This window comes from Pezoporus flaviventris, unplaced genomic scaffold (genome assembly GCF_033815535.1).
Source record: "Pezoporus flaviventris isolate CSIRO_AGI_PZ_B2104156 unplaced genomic scaffold, CSIRO_AGI_Pfla_v1 ptg000045l, whole genome shotgun sequence".
NCBI lineage: Eukaryota > Metazoa > Chordata > Aves > Psittaciformes > Psittacidae > Pezoporus > Pezoporus flaviventris.
In genome coordinates, this window is record NW_026892593.1 from 9,226,885 (window position 1) to 9,249,288 (window position 22,404).

At 38.1% G+C, this 22,404-nt stretch overlaps 1 protein-coding gene across 3 annotated transcripts in view; it reads right to left on the bottom strand.

Annotated features, from left to right (window-relative positions):
• Positions 1-600: 600 nt before the first annotated feature.
• Positions 601-22,404, bottom strand: part of ORC5 (origin recognition complex subunit 5) — a 72,099-nt gene continuing 50,295 nt past the window's right edge. For 2 of the 3 annotated variants that reach the window (XM_061467379.1, XM_061467377.1), the window contains 2 exons: positions 4,884-4,996; positions 601-1,153 (listed from right to left, as the gene is read on the bottom strand). In XM_061467379.1, the coding sequence (XP_061323363.1) occupies positions 1,108-1,153; positions 4,884-4,996 (159 nt within the window). In that variant the 3' untranslated portion in view covers positions 601-1,107. Of the gene's footprint in view, positions 1,154-1,554; positions 1,634-4,883; positions 4,997-22,404 lie in introns of those variants that run through there. The other variant, XM_061467380.1, reaches the window with a different exon arrangement.

The window sequence follows — 22,404 nt, forward strand, 5'->3', positions numbered from 1 at the left end:
CGTAATCCCAACATGGACGTGGGAATTTTAATACCCCATAAAGGAAGTGGTGGCTGGGAATCCTCTACATGTAAACTGGAGATAAATGTAACTGTAGTCTATTCTATCGTGTATTTCCAAAGCTGCAGTTTTGTGTTAATCACACTGATTATTCACTGTTCTGCCTCTTTTGGGGAACTGCTGCAGGAATACTTAGTCACCTGTTGAACTTTTCCCTTTCTGATGGAAAGGCAGCTGTGTCATCCTCCTCCGCAGGGCAGATACTTTACAGAAGTCATTACACAGTGTGTATCAAAGTATGTTCATCCCAAATAGCATTGTAATTATCCCTTAATATTAACTGGATAAGCGTAAAAGGACTATAAAATGTTTAAACAAAAATAAAACCTTTCAAGTTTGACATCGGAACAGAATTCTAAGAATCAATGTTTTCTTTTTATATAAAGCTTTGTAAAAACAGATTTACATTCAGCATTTATGACTGGTCTGAAAAAAGATACTATTGTGATTAATTGGGAGTTTCCAATGGTTGTGATCTCCATATAGCAGTGTAAAAATCTGCTGACATACAACTGAAGAGAAAGAAGGATTTACACCAGCTTGATTTGAAGTATGTTCTTACGTTTATTATATTTTGCTACTCCACTCCCCTAAAATGGTGGCCTCAGGAAAAGCTGCTTTGGCAGGCAATTGCAAAGATTCCTGCAGAGAGGAAGTGAAAAGACTGGGCATACAAACAAGGGCTGCTGCCATGTTCAAAGCACTGGGGAGAGTTCATAGAGCAAAATGCAGTCCTAAATAAATGGGTTTCAGGCAATTTCAGTGTTAAGATAACATCATTAAGAGTAGAACAGATTGTGCTCAAACCCTGCTGTTTATAATTAACACATTGCTTCCAAATACTCCAGGGTCCCTGGTAAATAGTCCTCTGCTCAGATCCACCCAGACCAATCAGAGTATTTTCATGAGGTTCCATGCTGGGCCAGCACCTGTTTGGACAAATCCAAAAGAGCCAAAATACTCTTCTTTCTGGCCAGCTAAGTAGAGAGATGAACACAGCTTGCCTTAGTCATCGTCACAGAGTCCATATGGCTGTGAAGCTTGTTTTCACAAGAAATCGTACAAGTACTTTATTATATCGAAGTTCACGGTCCTATAAACAAAAACACAGTATATTAGAGCAATCATCCTAACAGTGCTAAGACGTTAACCTGTGTGGAGACAGCACACACAGAACATTCTGAACAATCGATGTCAAGCAATATTCGTAAAAGAAATGCAATCAAGGATGAATGAATTTTTAACTCTTAGTGTTATTTACAGTACCTGTCTTCTGATTATCTAAACTCTGTAAGATACTGAAAGAGAAATAAAGCAGCTTTCTAGTAAAAACTGAAGATTCTTATTTCAATCATTAAGTAGTAAAAATATATCAAAGTTAATAAGATCATATTTTCATGTGATAAACATGATACTCTACTTGGTGATGCAAAGCAGCAGTCTTTTGTGCTACTGAACGTTTTGTTCATCTTCCAAACCACCTGTTCTAGCATGTACTACATATCTCCTTCATCTGTACTCATTTGTAGTCTGCGTTCTTTCAGTCTTGACACCAGTTGACCCATGTTCATAGCTAAATTTGAAAAATCCAAGAATGCCACTTAACAGAAGAGTCTAATGTATACTTTAGTACTTTAATGGCAGCCAGAATGAAACAGCAGTAGAATAAAACATATAATTATTTTTTTGTCTCTAAACTCATTCTGCTTTACAATCTAATGCTCAGACTTTGGGGTTTACTGTTTGAATAAGTAACGCAAATTACTGCATATAATGACAAGTATAAAATTAAAAGTTTTTTTTAAAAAAGTATTCAGTGATGCAAAAACAACCACTCACAATGCAAAGTGAGCTTAACCAGCTGAATGCCTTATTTGCTAGACTACAACCATTTAATATTCTCTGTTCACACATCGTCCTGTAACCCACTTTTCAAAAAGTTTCTATAAAACATCATACCGGGTAAGGAAAAAGTTTAGAAATCCCCAAGATATAACAAGAAACACTGTGTTTAAGTCTACTTCATAATCCAGTGATGAAATTAAAGACATTAACTTCTACTGTTAGACTGACATGACATTGGGTCACTCAAGAAAAGTGCTTTCACTTACAAGGCTTTCTACAGAAACAAAACCACACACACTAACAAATGCTGACCTTATCAACTATGAAACACGGCCGTCCTGTCATAACAACTGGGTTCATTAGAGACCATATGAAAAGATCTATTACCTTCCACAAACACTGAGAGATCCCTGCTTCAGCTACAGAAGATTTATTAACCTAGGTCTGAAATTCTTAAAGCAAATTAAAAATTTCTAACAAAGAAATGTCTAACCTTACCTTCGGCTAGTTTACCAAAAGGGAAGTAAGCTGGTAAAAAAACTATGTGGTAAAAAGCATGCAAATACCTCTGTGAAAACTGAGTATATGCAACAGAATAGAGACAGACATGAGGTTCTGTGGTACGAAAGACAGACTGTGCATGGCCAGCAATTATCACACTAAAAGCCACCAGAAAGAGACAGAAGTTTTTTACTCTTTTCCAAAAACAGGTGGCTTTAAAAAAGGAACAGTAATGATGCAAATTTCACTTTTCCTTAAAAAATGTAGAAAATAAAATGACAATGTGAACAGCTTGAATGGGGGTGGGGAGGGGAGGGAGAGAGCATCATTTTCTGTTCTGCTCTTTGCACTCTTCAGCCTTCCATTAGGAAATAATGCTACAGTAGCAAGGCTGAAGTATCTGAGGATTTCAGTGAATCTGAAGATTTGCAAGGCTTAAACCACAACACTAACAAACTTATTTCAGTATTACTACAGTAACAGAGAAGAAAAGAATCAAGGAGATGGGCCGCTTATTTGATGTGTCTTTTGGTTGAAACTAGTTCCTTCTCTTCAATAAATATAACCTCTCCCATGGGTGGTTAAAAACTACAGGCAGCTGCAAGACTATAGCACAGCTAGAAAATGAAATTTCTTGAAGCACAGAACATGCCTTCACCCTGTTGTTAGCCCTATCAAGACAAGGGGGAAGTGCATTTATTATGGCTTTGTGAAAACTTGAACCTTTATGGATTGTCCTTAAAGATTTAACAATGACTATGGGCTGGAAAAGATACTTAAAAGAAGTGCAACAAAGGAACAAAGCAAGAAAAAGAAAAAAAGAGAGGGCAACAGGAGGGAAGTAGAACAGGCCAATTGTAAAATCTGTCAAGTCATTTAAATGGCCCTATTTGGACAGCATATAAACACTTCCAAACTACCTGGAGGTTGGAGTGGGTGGACAGAAAGGCTTTCTGCCTCAAAATATGTAGAAAAAGTCTGTCAGGATATATGTATGCGTGTTTGTGTGCATATGTATACGTGTATATGTACACATACATCTGACCTAAAGGAAAGCAAGCCAAAGCACTATACTGTGCATTGAGGTTTCAAGTGACAGCATCTCCAAAAACTACTCTCTCTGGTAAGTATGAGCTGCATAGCACAAATTCTGGTCTTGTTTTCTGGCCAACTCTACTTCCCAGCAACTTTAATGGAATCAGTGAAATTTCTACGGATGTTAAAGTTGTAAAGAAAGGGACATCATTTCATGTATCTTAATTCAAGGATCTTCACAGTCAATACAGATTTTATGAACTGGTCTCTGTATTCACTGTTGGAGTCACAGAAGACAAGAACTTGGGGACATTTGTATACACAATGATTCATGTTGCTGAGCAGATGGTCTGCTGTACTTGGTACCAGTGAGCTTTTCCAGGACATCATTCACTAATGACTTTATTGCTGGGCATAGTAAATAGACATAGTGAAGTTGTGGAGGTCCTGGCAGTATGGTTGAGCAAGGCCTGAACCAGATGAAGTTTCATTCTACAGCTTGACCAACCACAAATTGAGATGAGGGCGTCTGTGGGGAATACTGACAAGGCTATTGGACATTTAACAGCTCAGAAGAGCAACGCATGCACTGAGGTTATGGGATACAGTCTACACCACAGGTTCCTCTGACATCCCACATTACAGAGAAGAACTGGCCTTGGGAACATTTCTCCTCCTTTTCGCAACATGTCATTTCTGAGCTCTGTTCTGGCTATTGACTCTTTATCCAAGATCTGCTAATAATCTGGCTGCAGCAACAGGTGTGAGGTTATGCTGTTGGCATTACCTCACACAATGAGACATAGGCTTCACTGTTGCCTATGTATTACCTCACACAATGAGACATAGGCTTCACTGTTGCCTATGTATTGCAAGCATTTCTGTCTGTCATTTATCACCTGTCCTAATGGACCTGGAACAGTTCTCAGAGTCCAAAACTGAAGGGTCTGAATGAGCAGAGCTGTTGAGGTACCTACAATTCATTTACTGAATCAGTTTGTATCAACTACAGATCACATAAGATTGACTATGTGGAAGAATTCTTACAACCTGTGTAGCTTTTATATTGTATGTACAACACACTGTTAAGAACTAAATATCATTTCAGATTCAAGTACCATAATGTGCCTTTTGGTAATGAAATGGACTGGCATTTTAGAGTAGTATTTTTGCATGAAGTCCCTGACCTTTATTAAGCACGAAGACAATGTGTTACTGTTACACATACTGCTGCTGTAACATAAATCTTTTCCAAACCAAGACTGGACTATAACTTACCTCAAGTTCAACACTTCCCATAACTAAGACGACTCACTCTTACTTAGAAAACAGACATAGATTTCTATTCTGGTCTGCAGAGAGCTATAGACTGAGCAAATACTGGTTCTGAAGTCTCTTTCAAGTCAGCACATACAACAGTAAACAAACTCTAATAAGCTCACCGGGCAACAGCTCTGATGAAGTCCAGAGATACAGTACATTTGTACCGTGGTCCATCAAGCTGGTCATTATGGCCAACTGTAGATAAGAGTTGGAGCGTCACAAGAGAGGTGATCTAGGAACAAGAAACACCAGTAATGTTAGTCATTTTTGCTAGCATGAATAGCAGTGACTATTTTTTTTTTTCCTTTCCATCTGGCATCATTCCTCTATTTCACTGGAAAGTCACCCATACTTGCTCACTGATTTTCACACAGTTCTGCACCTAGCAAACCCAGGAACATTTTCATCATTACATTTTCTGCACAGGGAGTGCACACAGGCTAAACCCTTCATCCTTTGTATCAACCCTGGAGTTCTAATCAGAGAGAGAAAGGCAATGTGGGGAAGGGGAATAATAGGCATGAGGTGAACATTTTCCAAATCTCTGCCTGACAACTAGGAGAGACTTTGATTCTCCTTCCTTTGTAGCCAAAGACCTCCTCTTGAACTTTCAGACTCAAAGGTGGATATTCCTGTGCCAGCTCATACTGCATTTTCAACAGATGGATGTTACCACTCTAGTCCAGATAAAAGAGAATGTGAAGGTTGGAAAGGCTGGAAGATTGTGTGCTTAAAGAGCAGGGCCTGGAAGGAGAGAAATTTACCTACAAACACACATACAGTGTCTCGACTATTTTACCAAAACAGCCACATATCAGCATATTTCTCACTATCTTCATTCTTTCAAATGACAACTGTAGTATCACTAAAATGCAGTTGTGGGATGTCACCATTGAGTGCAGGCAGTCTGCTCTGCCTCAGTTAGGAAAAAACGCTATGGTGATTCTACCATCTCCTTACATCAACCCAGCTCCCAGGGGAAATAAAGAGGTAAAAAGCAGGAAACAAGAAAAAATTTCCCTGGCTTTTGCTATAGATGCCTCTGACAATTCAAGGCAATGAGGTTACATTCTATGAAGAACAGGTATTTGACCACACACAGCTCTACTTTTCAAAAAACCCCAACCAACCCTGACCTACCTCTGTGAAATGATAACAGCATAGTAAGGAATTTCTGAAGAATAAAGCGTCAGTTCAAATCTTCAAGGAAGCACGCTGCTATAAAAAGCAGCTGCGAGTTCTTACCACTACCAATAAAAAAGCCCCCTGAGTAATAACCCCACTCTTTTGCTGAAAGTGAACGTGGTCACTATTTGCAACAATGCTTGCAGAAGCTAGGAATAATAAAGTTTTTCCTTAAGTGGACATAATATATAGAAATTATACCTACCTGTGGAGAACAGAAAAAAAATAGTCACAAAGAATGAGGCAATTTTGTAACAGCCTGTGCTTAACTTTCTTTTATATGGCATTAGGCAAAAATAGTTTGGATGTCATCATTCTGCAAAGCTTTTAGTTTGGTTAAGGAACGCTGGCCTACCCATCCTCACAAATTCCATTTCCTTAATTCAAGTCTATAAATTACATTATACAGTATCACATGATTTACAGCATTTAAGAAAACTGAATTCAGTACATGGTAATGGCTCAAAATCCAGTTCATGAATCACTTCAAACATGTGACAGAATTGGGATCAGCCTCAAACTTGTTAGGTGATTATTTTCTTAAAATACTCATGAATTTGAGAGCACGTTTATCTACAGTCTTCATTCAACAAAGTTGTTACTCAGTCAGTGAAGAAGCAGTCTGGAGTAGTCTGCTATAACAATTGCTATTTTACACCCTGGTGCACCATTACCGTGAATCACTTCTGCAGTACATACTTGTAGCTGGCCCCATGTTCAGAAACCACGAATGAAGGAATGGCAGGAGGCTCCTAAAAGCTCCTGATAAGCACAACAAAAGCCTAGGTAGTTTGGAGTTGGACCCATCTCAGTTTTATGTGGGATGTAAAAGTGACCTTGCTGCTGCATTACAAACGCTCCAGCAATACTTTAACAATCAACTGTAACCACTTTCTTTTCTGACTAGCACCAAATGCTATGTGTGTAATACAAGGTTGGCAACGTAAAATTCCTTACTAAAGGCTAGCTCAATAAATCTGAAATAGCATCAAGTTTCATTAATGTTTTTGACTCAAGACATTAAAGACTCAATATACAATATTACAAGACAAATGAAGCTATTGATTATCAGAGTAACACAAACTTATTTAGCAAACTGTAACCCTTTGCTTCTTTCACAAAACCTCTATTTATTTAGCTTAATAAAAATGTCATTACAGGGAAGTGAGCGCTGAACCAGTTAGTCCTGATCCTGAGATTGCCTAAAAAGACTGATGTAGAGAACACTGCCATTTTCAACTGATGGAGGTAATAAACAATTTTCTCTCCAAGGATGCTCCGTAGAGACAAAGAGAAAGAACATATATCTATCGGGAGTAAACAGGGACCAGCTCCCTTACAGACAGTCAAATGTTAGAAACTAGAAAACCTAACTTGTGAGTCTTTGGGACAGAATTCAAAGCCTAGTTAGAGATGCCTATCCCGGGTATCGAGAAAGACAGAGATCTCCAAAGGACAAACTCAGAAGCCTGCATGCTGAGAGGACAGCAGCCTGGAGCTCTGTTTGCTTTTTCAACGGGTTCAAGGACAATCAAACCAGCAAGGGAGCTCTGTCACCCGAAGAAATGACTTGCTCATTTTTTTCTGCTTTATACAACATAGCAGGATTCTCCTCCTGATGAGCCAGCCACTGAATTGGGCAACATGCAGTTTTTTGCAATAAATTGCTTTGTTAGAAGAAAGGATCCAAATGTGGTTGATGTGGAATTATCAAATTCCTCAAATACTTTGTGCTGAACCTATCTGTCTAGACCTGATTAAGAAAAATAAGACGACTGCCTAGACCAAATGGTTAAGAAGTTTTCTAGGACACCAAAGGTTCAACTCCCTCTGATACAAGGCAGCTCTGCACTGAACATCTAACAGGTAACTGGGATGGGGGTAGTAGAGGAAGAAAAAACTATCTGTGGAGTTAAATCGTAACCGGATTTAATTTTCATTCCAACCGCTTCTTGAGCTAAGCTACTTTGCATAAAATTCATAGTATCACTGAATGATCTGGGTTGGAAGGGACCTTACAGCTCATCCAGTTCCAACCTGCCTGCCACAGGCAAGGGCACCTTCCACTAGACCAGGCTGCTCCAAGCCCTGTCCAACCTGGCCTGGAACACTGGCAGGGATGGGGCAGCCACAGCTTCTCCTGGCAACCTGTGCCAGCACCTCACAGTGAAGAATTTTTTCCTAACACCTAATCTAAATTCATTGCATTTATATAAACAGTCTCCATGCCTACTTGGGGCATTCACCTAGTAAAGCAGGATACAGTGGAATGAACTGGGTTTAAGACACTGTATTTGCAGCAAAACTTTAAAAATCACCAATTCTGTGATTTTAACTCTTTGATTTTAATGTGATTTTGTTCTTTTAACTGTTAAGGTCCATGTGCTACCTATTAACTTAAGCACTTCAAAATGCTACTACTTTGAAAGTTCAACTTTGGAGACAATTTGTTCCTAAATGAAGATACATCAGAAGTTTGAAATACAGCTGGGAAAATTATGATTAGGCTGTCAAACTAATTGCACTTTTTAGGAAAAACCCCAAACCAACCCAACTTACCAAAAAACCCAACAACTTTTCAAAGCCCTTTTTTTTCTTTTTTAATACCATGGGTACAGCGGCTCCACTTCATTATCATGAAAGCTTGGGGAAAAAACATCTGGCAAAACCAGACCAGAAACAAGCCAAAAAAAATGTGTGGGTGACATAAGAAAGGATATTTAGCGAGAATCTTTTGAACAAAAGATTACAGCTGGAAGAAATATTCTAAAGCTATTCATAAAATTAAAGTTAGATCTGATAATGATTTAGTAATAGCAAAAGTTAATAAGTATGTGGAATTTTTTACAGGAAAAACAAGAAAATCTTAAGAAAAATTAATGATCTGAAAGAAGTGAAGGTGTTGTCACTGCTATGATCAAAAATAAGCCATTACTGAACTTTTCAGAAAAGTATTTGCGTGAGAAACCTGCTGCTGAAATCTTGGATGCAAGGTGAGAATAATCATAAAAGTACAACAAAGAGTTGCTGCTAGGAGATAATGACCTCTCAGACTCCTTCTGGAGATAATACTGGTCAAATATGGACACAGAAACCTCTGGAAAAAACAAGCAACCCACAAGTTGTCCTTAAAGGCTGCTTTTTGCCTCTCAGCTTGGACTAACAGATGGGCCTTGCATCATTCCCTGAGCAGACACAAAGACCGGCTTTGTCAGCACATGGCTGTGTGGAAGCAAGAAGGATTCCAGAAGTGAGGGCTGTCTGCTGAGAAAGGCCAGGCTCTTCCCAAGGACACCATGAGAAGCCAGAAAATGTCCATGGAGGTGCAAAACGAGCAGAATTAGGATCAGAGATACAGGGAAACAGATGGTTAGTTTGGGTAAGCAACAACTACCACAGGAAAGAGTCTGGACAAACTGTGTGGCACATCCCAAACCCATAGGATGAAACTAAACAGAAAAAATTATGCTGTCAGGGGAGGGGAAAAAAAGAGGAGAAAAAAAAAGTGCTGCTTCCTCAGAGATGTGACTGAAATCTCACCAAGTGGTACATTTCAAACCAGACTAGAAAAATATTAATGAAAGACGCTAGCAGGACCAATTTAAAACTGGCAGAGACATACTAGATGATCAGCAAGGTATTTTTCATCTCCACAGTCTATAATCTTCAATTATCTTGCCCAAGATGCAATGTTAATTATAACTCTTCAGTTTGCCTTACTTTCACCCACAGCTTTTTGATCCTTAACCTCAAACCTACCAAGAAATGGAGAACTTTCCTTATTCTGTACCATCAGACAATGGTATCATGTTCTTTCAGTCATATTAAAATGTGTATGTACCCCAATGCTTTGCACCACCATCATCACTTGGCTCTCAAAGCAAACATGCAACTTCCTGCACTTCTCTGAAACCCACCAAGAGTTACATTCACACACACACTAAAACCACTGCTATGCAACAAGACAGTTTGAAAAGCAGATGTCATTTAGAAAACACATTTCAGTCAAAATGACTACTGCAGTAGTCTCCTGGAGTTAAATTCAATGACCCTAGTGTAAATCAAGTGAGTGTAAAAAAAAAAAACCTGCTCAAAATTATTTCAATCAAAATTATAGCTGGAGTATGCTCAGTGTGTCAGGCTTGTTAAAAAAGCTCATACAGAAAGGTAACAATAGAACATTACAATTTAATATTTAAGTCATCAATTCATCAAAATTGGTTTTACAAAAATTATTAAAAATAAAACTTTTTGAACACTTAGATTTTAACAATCAGCTTTTCATTCTGAATTAGGTTTTGTGAGAGACTTTTAATACATGAGAAAACTGCAACAGAAGGGACACCTCTCCAAATGCTTATGTCCTTGAAGGGCGCAGTTAAAGAATTCATCACTACACGCTCCAGCTAGGTATTTTACCTTTTTTTCTGAGCTTAATTTAATTCAACTCTTTTTAAACTCTCTTAGGAATGCAGTCAAAACTTTATTGACATTTAACAGAGCCACCAACACCACCAGACAGGGATACCTCAGCCACAGCCTTGGTGCTGCTCCACAGATGCAACTCAAAGCCCCTCACTTTAGCAACAAATACACTTGTAGGCTTATAGGATACTACAGGCAGACACAGTGACCCAGTCTGCTTTGCAAGCCTTTGTCTTCTATGAACGCTTGCATTTGCTGTCTCTCGTTGTCCCATTAGTTATTTTTCTTTTGGGTTTCTGTCACATAAATATTCCCTCATTATCTTGTGTTGACTCTCCAGGACCTTGTGCGCTGTTTCTTTAGCTGTAGTAGTATACACCACACTCCCCAATTTTTAAGTAATTTCTGTGTATCTCATCAATGGGTCGACAGCACTTTACCAGGAGACTCCATCAGATTGGGTCAAACAGAACTTCACACTAATTATTAACTTGAACAAACTTTCAAGACATAAATGTATTGACAAATTCCAGATGTGAAAACACCATATTCACTAAATGTTTAATTGGTACAGGACAGGGGGTGTGTGGGAAAGGAAATAAACTATTTCTGCTACCTTTAGAAAAAGTGAAGTAACTTAAGCTAACAGGGTTTCTTTCGTTTTTATACCCATTTAAGCATTTAAAAATGTTTGTTCTATCACAACTTAAGGGATGTTTTGCTGTTACTAGGAAGCACTCTTGACAGCCTGGCAGGGAAGGAGATCTGTATCACTTTTTCCCCTAAGAATTCTCATGCAACATGCCTGCTTTCAGTCTTCAGTATAATAAAAGAATTTACTGGATTGAGATCAGTCCGTGTCACAGAAGCCATAATGTCATGCCATCGTTTTCATGAATGCACTAAATTTCATCGCGACCCCTTCTGGCTTTTTCAAAGCTTCATCATGTTGATGGCTCAGTCATTTGTTAAGACAGCCAAAACTTCCTTCACTTTCTAAAAGATGATCCTTCTGTTTTAAGAAATATTTATTTACCCTCAAGTATATGACCTTGACTTTCATGCTGTTAAACCCCCTGGGTTTGCATCATACTCACCACCTTCAAAATATTTCTTGCCTATCTTCATAGCAGAAAAGTTTACTAAGACCAAAGCATACAACATTGAATTTTACACTACAAAATTCTTTTGGTTTCTATCACAAAGGTCAGTAGTCATTGTCATACAGTATTTTCCCCACTGTATAATCAGTGCTCATCACTTCTGCCTTATTCCACTCAGTCTTACTTTTTGTGTTCCATTTATACTAAATAATATTTGACAGAAAGTGCTACCAATTGCCAATTTCCTAGATTTGTTTAAGGGGTAAATGTGCATCTTCTGCTTTTTTCCTCTTCCCCTCCTCCTGTTCTGCACCATCCCACTCCATCCTGTCTTTCAGACCACAGAACACCTTTCTGCCTATGAAAAACTGCTTTATTTCTAGTACATTCTCCTGCAATTGGCTTCCCTGTGGCTCTTCAATCTCAAGTGAAGCAAATATATTTTCTTCCTTCAAGGAGACACTTTCTCACCTTGATCTAGAATTTATAGTCTAAAATTGGAATCCACTCTCTTCAATTAGTGGTTTCTCTTCTAGGGGTTTTTTGTTCAGTGACTCCAACTAGCTGTAAATCTTGACTCATCAGGGCCACATCCTTTCATCTCTCCTCTGTACTTTCTCATTATCTTCACTCCTTACATCTTCTCTTCACAAAACCATTTTCAAAAAAACACCATAGTTGTTTTTTTAAACAGGGACACAGAAACAACATCCAGGAAACTAGAAAGGCGATTTTAAAAAGCAAGTAAGAAACCCAGAAGGAGGTATTTATCCAAATTTGTGGTTAAACTGTGACACACTTTGCCACTGAAAACTCAGTGTGGTGGTAGAGGGTTTTATGGAGTTAAGAAAGCAACTGGACAGATTTATGGAAGGAAATACAACTGCACGCTGCTAAATGCGATGAACTCCGTGGCAAGCATTTAAGTCACAGGTAATAAGAAGCTGCAATGTAGACCAAACTAAACTCATTTTCTGCTTGCCAGTCTTATATTTTTCCTGCATGACTGGTATTAATCAGAAGTAGTCAGACAGTTTTACTGCCTTATAAGAAGTAGAACAGTGGGTAAGCCCACTTCTGGTCTGATTTAATGTGGTTGTTACAATGCATCCACTTCTACATCCTACCACTTTGTGTTCCCCTTTACCCTTTCTCTTGGGTTTTTGCAAGGGCTCTCTCACTATTCATTACTGTATTTTCTCCATGCTCTGTCTGCAGTCTTAAACAAAAAAAAGGGGGGGGAGGGAGGAAGAAAAGATTATGAAAATCCAGCTTCCCCCACCGTCTTCTGGAAAACTGCTTGACTTCTCAAAAGCATTTTCACTGATTAGCCCTGCCCACTCACAGTTACAATAACATCACTTCTTAAAAGCCGGTCAGTGATTTATTCATTTTGGAACTATTATTAAAGGAATCTTTCAAAGTATTAATGAATTTGCTCTCTCTTCTTTATTTTTATTCAATATAAAAATTAGAAAAAAAACTCTGTTTTTCTCTTAGTACATTTACTTAAGCATTGATCAAGTTGCCTATGGAGAAAAAAGAAAATAAAAGGCATTTCACAACAATCTTTGCCTCACTCTCCTCATCAATTAAAAAAAAAAAAGCCCTAAAGTATAGAAACCTCTGCAGAGAGATGCACGGATAAAATCAGTATTTCTGCGTCAGTTCTCTCACTTTGAGGATCAAAAGTATTCCATAATGCCCTGAAAGGCATGACAGAAATTTGCTTAACATGGTATTTTTCCTGAGAGGATCAAATTATCTTCTGTACCTGAGGATGTATTTGGAAATACCTTCAGAAATTTGTTAAGACCCCTGGAAATGATCACAAGGGAGTTTATTCTGATCCTCCAAAACATGCAAGAACACAGCTTGAATGTACTTGCAATCTGTTGGAGGTGTGTGCATCTAACTTATCCCACAACAACCTGGGAAACGCACTCTTAAGTAGAAGGACAACAGATAGGAGTTATAGATATATAATTCAAAAGTACTCGCCTTCATACTTCAAAATCAGAGCAAGCAAAGATGGTAACAGATGGTCAAAGAGACACTTGGGGAATGATGTTTACAGTTAATTTGATTACTTAAGTCAGGTAGCTTCAGAAAGTGGACACCAGACAAAGGCTGGCTATTTTTCAAGGCATAGGCAACATCTAGCCAACAGAAGTATCCTTCTGGCAGCCCCTGATTCATTTCTGCATCAGAGGTCTCAGGTTCCAAGCCCTGTTTAGAAGGTGAGGAAGGGACACAAACAATTTTTTTTCCAGAAGTAAACCTCTGTGCAACTGACCAAGTATATAACTGCAAATTCCCAAATCCAGGAAATGCCCAACTGGGTTTTTTTTTGTCCTTCATTTATAACACTTCTGTTCCACAATAGTAGCATTTCTAGATACTGCAAGACAAGTTCTATCACAAACAGAAAAAAGTAACCTTTAAAATACTACTAAGCATCTGTGATACTGACAGAACTTGATATATTTACAGAAGGCCCTATAATTTTTAATGCTATCTGAGTAAAATACGGAACTGTGTACACAGCTGCTAGCCTTCTACTGCCATATGCAGTTTTGTTCACAAATATGACTGTGTTCAAAAATAATAAAAGAAATCACAATTTCTAACCTGTCCTGAGGACTAAAATCAGTACTTTGCATATGCCACGAGCAGAAATCCTGAAATTACAGGAGATTTCTCTTAATCAGATGTTGAAGCATCTTCAACTACCTTGCTTTCTCCAAGAAGGAAAAAGATTTTCAACATGTCTTAATGGCAGTCTATTTTTGGGTGACTATGATAATTAAGTGCTAAAAGAATACTGATGCAAATATTGTATAAAGAAATAAGATATTAAGAATTTTTAAGCAAAACAAGAACTCCAGGGAACATCAGACCCAAATACTTCTGAAATATAAAAATCAAACATTTTTACCACAAGGCTAGACAAATAGTAAAATACCCTGTAGTCTGAAGTGGGAGTCTGCTCTGAAAAATGACAACTTAAGATATATAATAAATGCACCTTTGAGATTACTAAACCAAATCTTTACAGACTCTGCACAGTACCACGGTGCATCTCAGCTACTCACAAGAAGTGAGTAGCTTCTTCTTCACTGCAGAAGACTGCAATCATCACCACATTCATTGTGAGTACATATACCTCTGCACATTTTAGTTGCTCCGTAACAGGAATAAATAGTAACAAAGATAATAATAGAAACAACATGTATCAAACACTAAAATACAGAAGTACATCACAGTGGTACAAAACAAAGATCTCTCCTGGCCCAATATGGTGTCTCTTAAAGAACCAGCAAAGGATGCTTAGGAAGGAGCATAATAAAATTGTAAGGAAGAAAAATTTCCCAACATACACAACTGGCTCTCGGTAATCTTCATTTCAGGGACTTCAATAATTAGGAATAAAATTATACACACATAGAGATCTAACCTGTTGAAATACAACATTTCATGTTGTTCTTGTACTGTCAAACTACAAAGAACTAAAAAGACTGTGCTGATTAGGCGCATTAAGATCACAAATCACAAGAGAAATTCATTATAAGGCTGCACATAAGCACCAAGAAATTAGAAACAATACTGTCTAGCTCTCAGCAAGAGCTGTATATATGGCACTGAGACACACTAGGTTTTAAGCCATCAAAAAGGGAACATATATGAAAATAAATCAGATTTTTAAGACGGTAATTAGAATTTGATTTCATATGTGATGTTGGATCCTTGACAAAACAACGGTTACAACTGCAACTGAGAGGAATGTTTACACTTCTGTGCAAAATCTTCCCTAACAAAATAAGGACATTTACGTTTAACGTATTCCTGTATCGCTGTCCCCAGGTACCCTTAAGCAGAACAGACAAAACACCAAGGATGAATGCACGTTACAGTTCCAGGCTGATTGTCACCATGCAGCACAAGGGAAAAGAGAACTCTGCAGAGCCACTCTTCTCTGCAGTGAGAAATGGGCAGATCTGGAATCTCTCCTCCCCAAGCATGCCAGGAAACCAAATATTTACCCTCAAGAAGAATATTGTGTTCTGAATCAGTAAACCTACGGCATTTTGGTCCTGCCAGGAGCAAGAGAAAGACCAGGACAACCACTGTCACTCAGGTAGTCAAATCCTCTAGTTGCTTGAAAACCAATGAAACAAATGCTATCATAGCAGCACAAAGCTGATGGTTGTAACCTAGTGTAAGAAATTTTGGTTTTATTTAAAAAAAAAAAAATCTATATTTTTAGGTACACTACAATAGGGACTATAAATTTATAACATCCATTTTTGTCAGTCTTTCTACAGGAAGTCAAGCTTTCAGTCATCCAGGAATTAATAAGTCATGAAATATCAGACATTTAAATTCAATGACCCATTAAATACATTAGATGCAATTTCAAAAGGTATCTATAAATATCTTTATGCATCTGGCATGGATGATCCTGCAAAGAGGTCATAAATACTATTTTTCTACCTTTTACTCAGTTATTATTGGTTTTATAAGGCAAAGAGCATGTAACATCATCTGCCAGCATGAAACTTCATTTGTCACAACTAATTGGAAAGGAAAAAACTTAGTATTCTTCAAACATAACACTTTTTCATACATTTTCCACCACCCTTTAACACAACTGTGAAATCTTGCTGGTTATGCCATATATCACTTAGCTTTTCTAACCGTGAAAAAGAACAATTTCTGACACTTAAATGTTGGGCAAACATACACGTTGGCTAAAAAAGTTGTCAGCTAACCAAGGCAACCAATGAACTGGTGAACTGGCATGCTGGCACACTCACCAGCAACGCTGGTCAATGAATTTAACTGCACTGTATTTGAAGGCAAATGACATGTGGGAAGGAAACAGGCTGGAATGAGAAAAGTTTTGTATAAAGTACTATTGCACTTCAAGAAATCCACAAGGGTTGTTTTGCTCTTTGGAGCAGTGACTATGTATGCATTCTATTTAAATACCTGCAAAAGGGGAAGCATTGCTTAGTAACAGTATGCAGCCAATTAGTACTTCACGGCATTCAAAGATAATACCATTTAGGTGGACAAAACCATCTGAAGACACAACCCCTTCCTAGATTCCCCAAAACATCTTGCTATATACATTGAGTTAAAATTTGTGTAGGTAGTAAATACTGACTATATGGCTTCTGCATCATCACAAAATATTTGTGGAGCAACAGAGTCTAAAATACTAATGTGCTACACAAGGCAATTTCTATGTAATTCAGAAATGGATTAAAAGCACAGAAGAACCTACACAAAGGTGCCCTGATTTAGTTTAAGTGGAACACAAGAAACAATTTCTCAGGTCTCCATTTCTGCAGTTGATGTTTTGAGATAGCAACTGTATTTTTTGAATAACCCTTGTGTCAAGACTTTTCTGTAATATTTCTGTAAAATTTCTATAAATCTGATGTTTTAATATTAAAATTAAATCACCATAAAAAGGCTTAAACCCCACCACCCCCGAAGTACAGTATTGATCACCATACTCTCAGAAATCCATACAGAGATCAATGGAAAGGTGAAAAAAAAGCAGGAAAGAATCAAGCAGCCAATCAGACCATTTGATCTCATGGATGAAGGACAGTCACCCTCCTACTAATAGGGCTATTGTCTACTGAAGTGAGAAAACAAAGGAGAAAAACAAAACTGAAGAAAAAGGAGGAATCAGTGATGACTTGGCAAAGACACCACTAGGGCTTGATGAAAAACTACATGTCGTTCCAATCATCTGTCCTACATCCTGAATGCTTTTCCGCCTTCTTGGAGGCCTTTCATATAAGCTTTACACAATGGGTAAGCAGCTCCCGTGGCTATCCTATGGAATCTTTTCAGTAAGCAGAAACAGAAGTATTGCTCAAGCCTATTTAAAAATGTCCACAGCAGAATCTGCATTGAAGCCAATAAACATTTAAAAAATGGCATCAAAGAACCAACTGACCAAGAAGTGTTATCAATCTGCTATTCCTCAGTAAGAGAAGCAGCAGAGACCAAAATGTCATCTAGACTATGCTCTGGTTGAAAATACTTACTATGAGGGTCTTTCCCTCTCTCACACTGAAGGCCCACAGACTTGCTTTTCAGCAAGTTCTCAATACAGCTTGCCCAGAACAACACATTAGAAACAGAACACAGGCAAGGTGATGACTTCCAGGAGCTAGTTATTGGATCAGTGCATCCACATTATTCCTCTGGAGGTGCCTGGCAGCTTGCACTCTCTTCATGGCTGTATTAAATTTTATTACTAGAACTAACATTGTGGGAAGTAGCAGTGCAGATATCCTCCAACTTAACCAGTGTCCAAAACTAAACTCCCAAAGCTATGTCTGCCTTTGCACATCTTGTCCTGAAGAAGCACTACACAGCATTAGTACTCGACTGACTTTTATCTGGAAAGTGTACCGAGACTTCAGCATCTCAAGAACAATTTTAAGACCCCAACCTCATTTCTATGACACAATTTTGCACTAAAGGAAAACAAAAGAGAGAAAAGAACAGAACAAAGGTTCATACAAAGACTTTTCTGTCTCTGAAACTGTTCTCAATTTATTTTATAACAGAGAAATTGTGCAATATGAATGCTACCATGGTAACAACTCACTTTATTGAACAAGAGAGAAAATAATTATCCCAAACCTGCGTATCATGCAAGCACATGCAGTAAATTTAGTACTGCCCTGTTTCCCCTTGCTATTTTTCTTCTTGCAAAGAGAAACAGATTTTGAATTTATACCTTATAGCAAGCCAGGCATCATTTTGCTTGTCCCTCCCACTTCTTTGTATATTTTACACTTCTCAAGTGCATGATGTGAAGGACCCAGTTACTTACTAAAAGAAAAAGGGATTAATGAGTCAGAAATGCTCTTCCCCCTCCTGAGTTAAGTACAGAAGACTCCTATGTAAATGCTTCATGTGTTTAAAAAAAATGAAGCCCTAAGGCAAGCACAGCCCATGCTTAGTATTCACTCAGTATACTTCAGCAGGAACCCTTACATTTACAGTAAACCAAAAGTTATTCATCTGTAAACATAAATTAAACCTGGTTTTACTGTTCTGTCCAAATATTCTTTGTGAGAACATGTTTGTGAACATATTGTTATATTTTATATACAAGAGACCATAATATTTTCAGAAGAACTGCATGGATTTAGCCATACAAATCCAATTAATTTCAATAGAAGTTGTATGGCTAAATCCCTGTGCTTGGCTTTGACATTTTGGAAGCAGTGGGGGAGGTTTTTCAAGTCCTGAATATGTATTTTATAAAACTCAGTTTTCTCAAAGAGAAATAAAGTAGCAGGTAGATACTTACAGATTCAACAAACATTTATGTGACTCTGTCTAGAAAATCACATTCCTTGCACAGCAGGCAATGATTTCCACAAAACTTTGTTTCACAAAAAGTAACAGTATTATCCTGCAGTCTATGAGATAAAACTAATCACATGTACACATTAGCTGGATAAATTATTCTTATTCTACCTCCAGTTTTGATCTTTTTTACTTCATTTGCAGTGGATCTGCCTGTCTGATATAAAATGTTAAGGAATGAGTTTAATCTTTTGCTCACAGTTAGAAGATAGCCTGAACAATGCGTTTGGGATAATTCATGTTTTTAAAGGTCGCTTTAAAGAAGTGACTCGGAAGTGCTGTTTAAAAAGATGCTCTCATTTGCCACAGACCTTCCTCACTTGCCTTTTTTAGTTTATTTACAATCCTAAATAACCTGAAGAGTAGAAACAAAACCACCCTCACCCAACTTCAGCAACAAAGAACACAGCTAATCTTGGCTATTTCTTGGTAGATTTCTTCCGTTACTAGGAACAATTTACATGTATACACATTCACACACGCATACAATACAGGCTATGCAAAATCTTAATTCCACAAGCTGTCTTCATGGAGCTGGAACCCTCCAAACCATCCAAATACAACTTATCTTGATACAAAATCCTTTTAAAAATATGGAATGTAATAGTATGTCCTTTATAAATAAACACACAAATACATATACTACTAAATATGAAGCCCTTACAGAAAATGAAAATATAATTCCAGCAGTTGAACTGGTAAAACTTACAATTATATACAAAACCAGGCAATTTTTAGCTGCCTTTTCTCTTCCTCCAAGCTCTCAACAACCAGTACCAGGATTTCACTTCATAATATATCAACTAGCTGCTTTCCATCTTAACACACATAAAAACAAACTCACTAGAGATGCATGTTTCCCATACAGCAGTTGAACAGTTAAATCTCAAGAGTATTGTAACTGTAGAAGAGATATAAATAACGTCTCATTTTACAATAATTCACAGTCTGCATCCAACAATACTTTTTGTACGGATACAAAAAATTTCTCCAGTTCAGCATAATTCACACAGAGGCAGTCAAAACTTTCTTGTTTTAAAGAAGAGAAAGTTAGTGATCATTAGGGAATTAGCTGGGCATATAAAGTATTTAACAAGCAACTAAACAGTAAGGATAAGTTCACTCAACAAAAGCCATCATGCTGCAGTTTATTTGTCCTGTGTATGCATGGCTTGGCTGGTTGCTCTCAGGAATGCATAGCCCACATGCTAGTTGATGAGGTTTATTTAAAGCTTGTTGCATTTCAAATCAATTGTGACCGTACCCTCAAAATGAGGAACAATAGCCACACTTTTTGCCTGAACTGGATGATAAAGCAGTTACTTCATAAAAAAACTAATGGCATTTTAGTTGTAATTTTAGAAGGGTTTTTAGAATGTAATTTTAGCTACATTTTAGAAGTAAAAACATTGCTATACAACTGTAAGGCAAAATTTTTCTGCAGTGGTATGTTTTGAAAGCCTTATAATCTGACTGAAAACAAGTTTATAAAAGTATTAGCATGTTACAAAAAAATACACATCATCAATTGGGTTCAATATCTGAAATAGCAGCCCCTCCGTCCAGAAGCTCTCCACAAAGTCTTCTGTGAATACACAAGGATTTACACAAAAGCTGTAAATTCTGGGGTAGAGAACTTTAGTATCCTAAAAATGCTTAACATGATCAAACACAAAGCGATAAAATGCTTAATATATAAATAGACTTAAATAAGAAATTGTTTTGTGAAGAAGACTTTTATCTATAAAGCTTTCCCAATGCAAAATCTTAAAACACCCCTTTTACAACCTCAGCTACTTCTATCCCCCTCACAACTGAGAATCACAGAATGGCTGAGGTCGGCAGGGACCTCTAGAGGTGTCCCGGTCCAACCCCCTTAGGTCAAGCAGGCCCACCTCAATCACACTGCCCAGGACCATGTCCAGCTGGTTTCTGGATATCTTCAAGGATGGAGACTCTACAACTGCCCTGTGCAACCTGTGGTAATGCTCGGTCACTCTCACAGTGAAAAGGTGTTTCCTGATGTTCAGATGGCACCTCCTGTGCTTCACTGTCTGCCCACTGACCCTGGTCCTGTCCCTGGCCACCACTGAGAAGAGCCTGTCTCTGACCTCACTGCATCCTCCCTTCAGGCATCTATATCCACTGATGAGATACCCTACCCCACCAAGCCTTCTCCTCCCTGAGCTGAACAATCCCAGCTCTCAGCCTTTCCTCTTAGGAGAGACGCTCCAGTCCATCATTTCTGTGGCCTTTCAGTGGACTCGCTCCAGTATGTACATGTCTCTCTTGCACTGGGAAGCCCAGAACTGGACACACTATTCCAGCTGTGGTACTCACCAGTGATGAGCAGAGCAGCAACTCCTTTCAGTTGCTCACTACGTTCCTTCACACTCCACACACCTTCTTCTCCTCTTGCTCTATCCTAACTCCTCAACAGAAGATGCTCTACACCCTGTGCCTGGGTCTTGGTTAACTCCTTGCTAAATGTCCAGCACCAGGTCAAACAAAAAACCCCAACCTGTGCATGTGCTAAAGCATCTCCTGAACAGAGGATATGAATATGGACAATCTACATTAGATTTATAAGACTATCTTTGAAACTTGTGCCTTTCTGTCAATTCCAACCACAAGATAAACTGAAACAAGGTGTGAAGGATATAAACAGGGTGAAAGAACTCACAGATATGCAACTGAGTACATTTCCTTAGAAAACAAAGGTAAAAAATACTCAAGAAATGAAGAAGCACTTTGAAAAGCAGATACTGCGAATATAAGGCATGTGCTGAAGATCATCACATTCAAACATATTAAGTACTTGGGCAGGGCAGCCTTATCAGTTATCCACAACTACTTATGCTTCAGACAAAACAATGTTTGGATGTAGAGGAATGTACAGCAACTCAGTAACTAAACAAAACACTGACATGTTTATCCTTAACTTCAAGTTTGTTTTGTGGTTGGTCTTGGTGGTGGTGCCTTTGGTTTTTTATGTTTGTTTCGTTTTTATGATATAACCCAAATCCCTCTTTAAAAGAAAGATGATTTAAAAACAGAAACAAGCATGAAATTCCCATGCAGCCTCCTCTCACCAAATGTTCCTGGCTGTCTTTAACAGTACTAGCTTGTTGGAGAAATCAAAGATGAGATACAGCCAGTAGCTATCAATGCCTGCAGGACTGCCTGCTTCGCAAATAGTTTTTAATTCAGAAAAGTAATTTCCATTCAGTCAGCTAATGAAATGATGCCTCACTGTGAGATTTTTTTAGAGGATAGTCATCATTGTTATCTTGGTGCAGGACTTGGCTTTTAGTGTCTAAATGCTTTTCTTCTTCAAGTGACGACGACTCTCACTCATCTGAACACACACAAAAAATGTGTCTCCCTGCTTTTAGGCTGGCTCATCACCAGCCAGGGCCCGAGTTACAGTTTCCAGCAGCAGAATGCAGCCTATTCAAAACAGCGTGATTAATTTAACTAAAAAGAAAACCATGAGCAGAGAGAAATGGATTAAAAAACA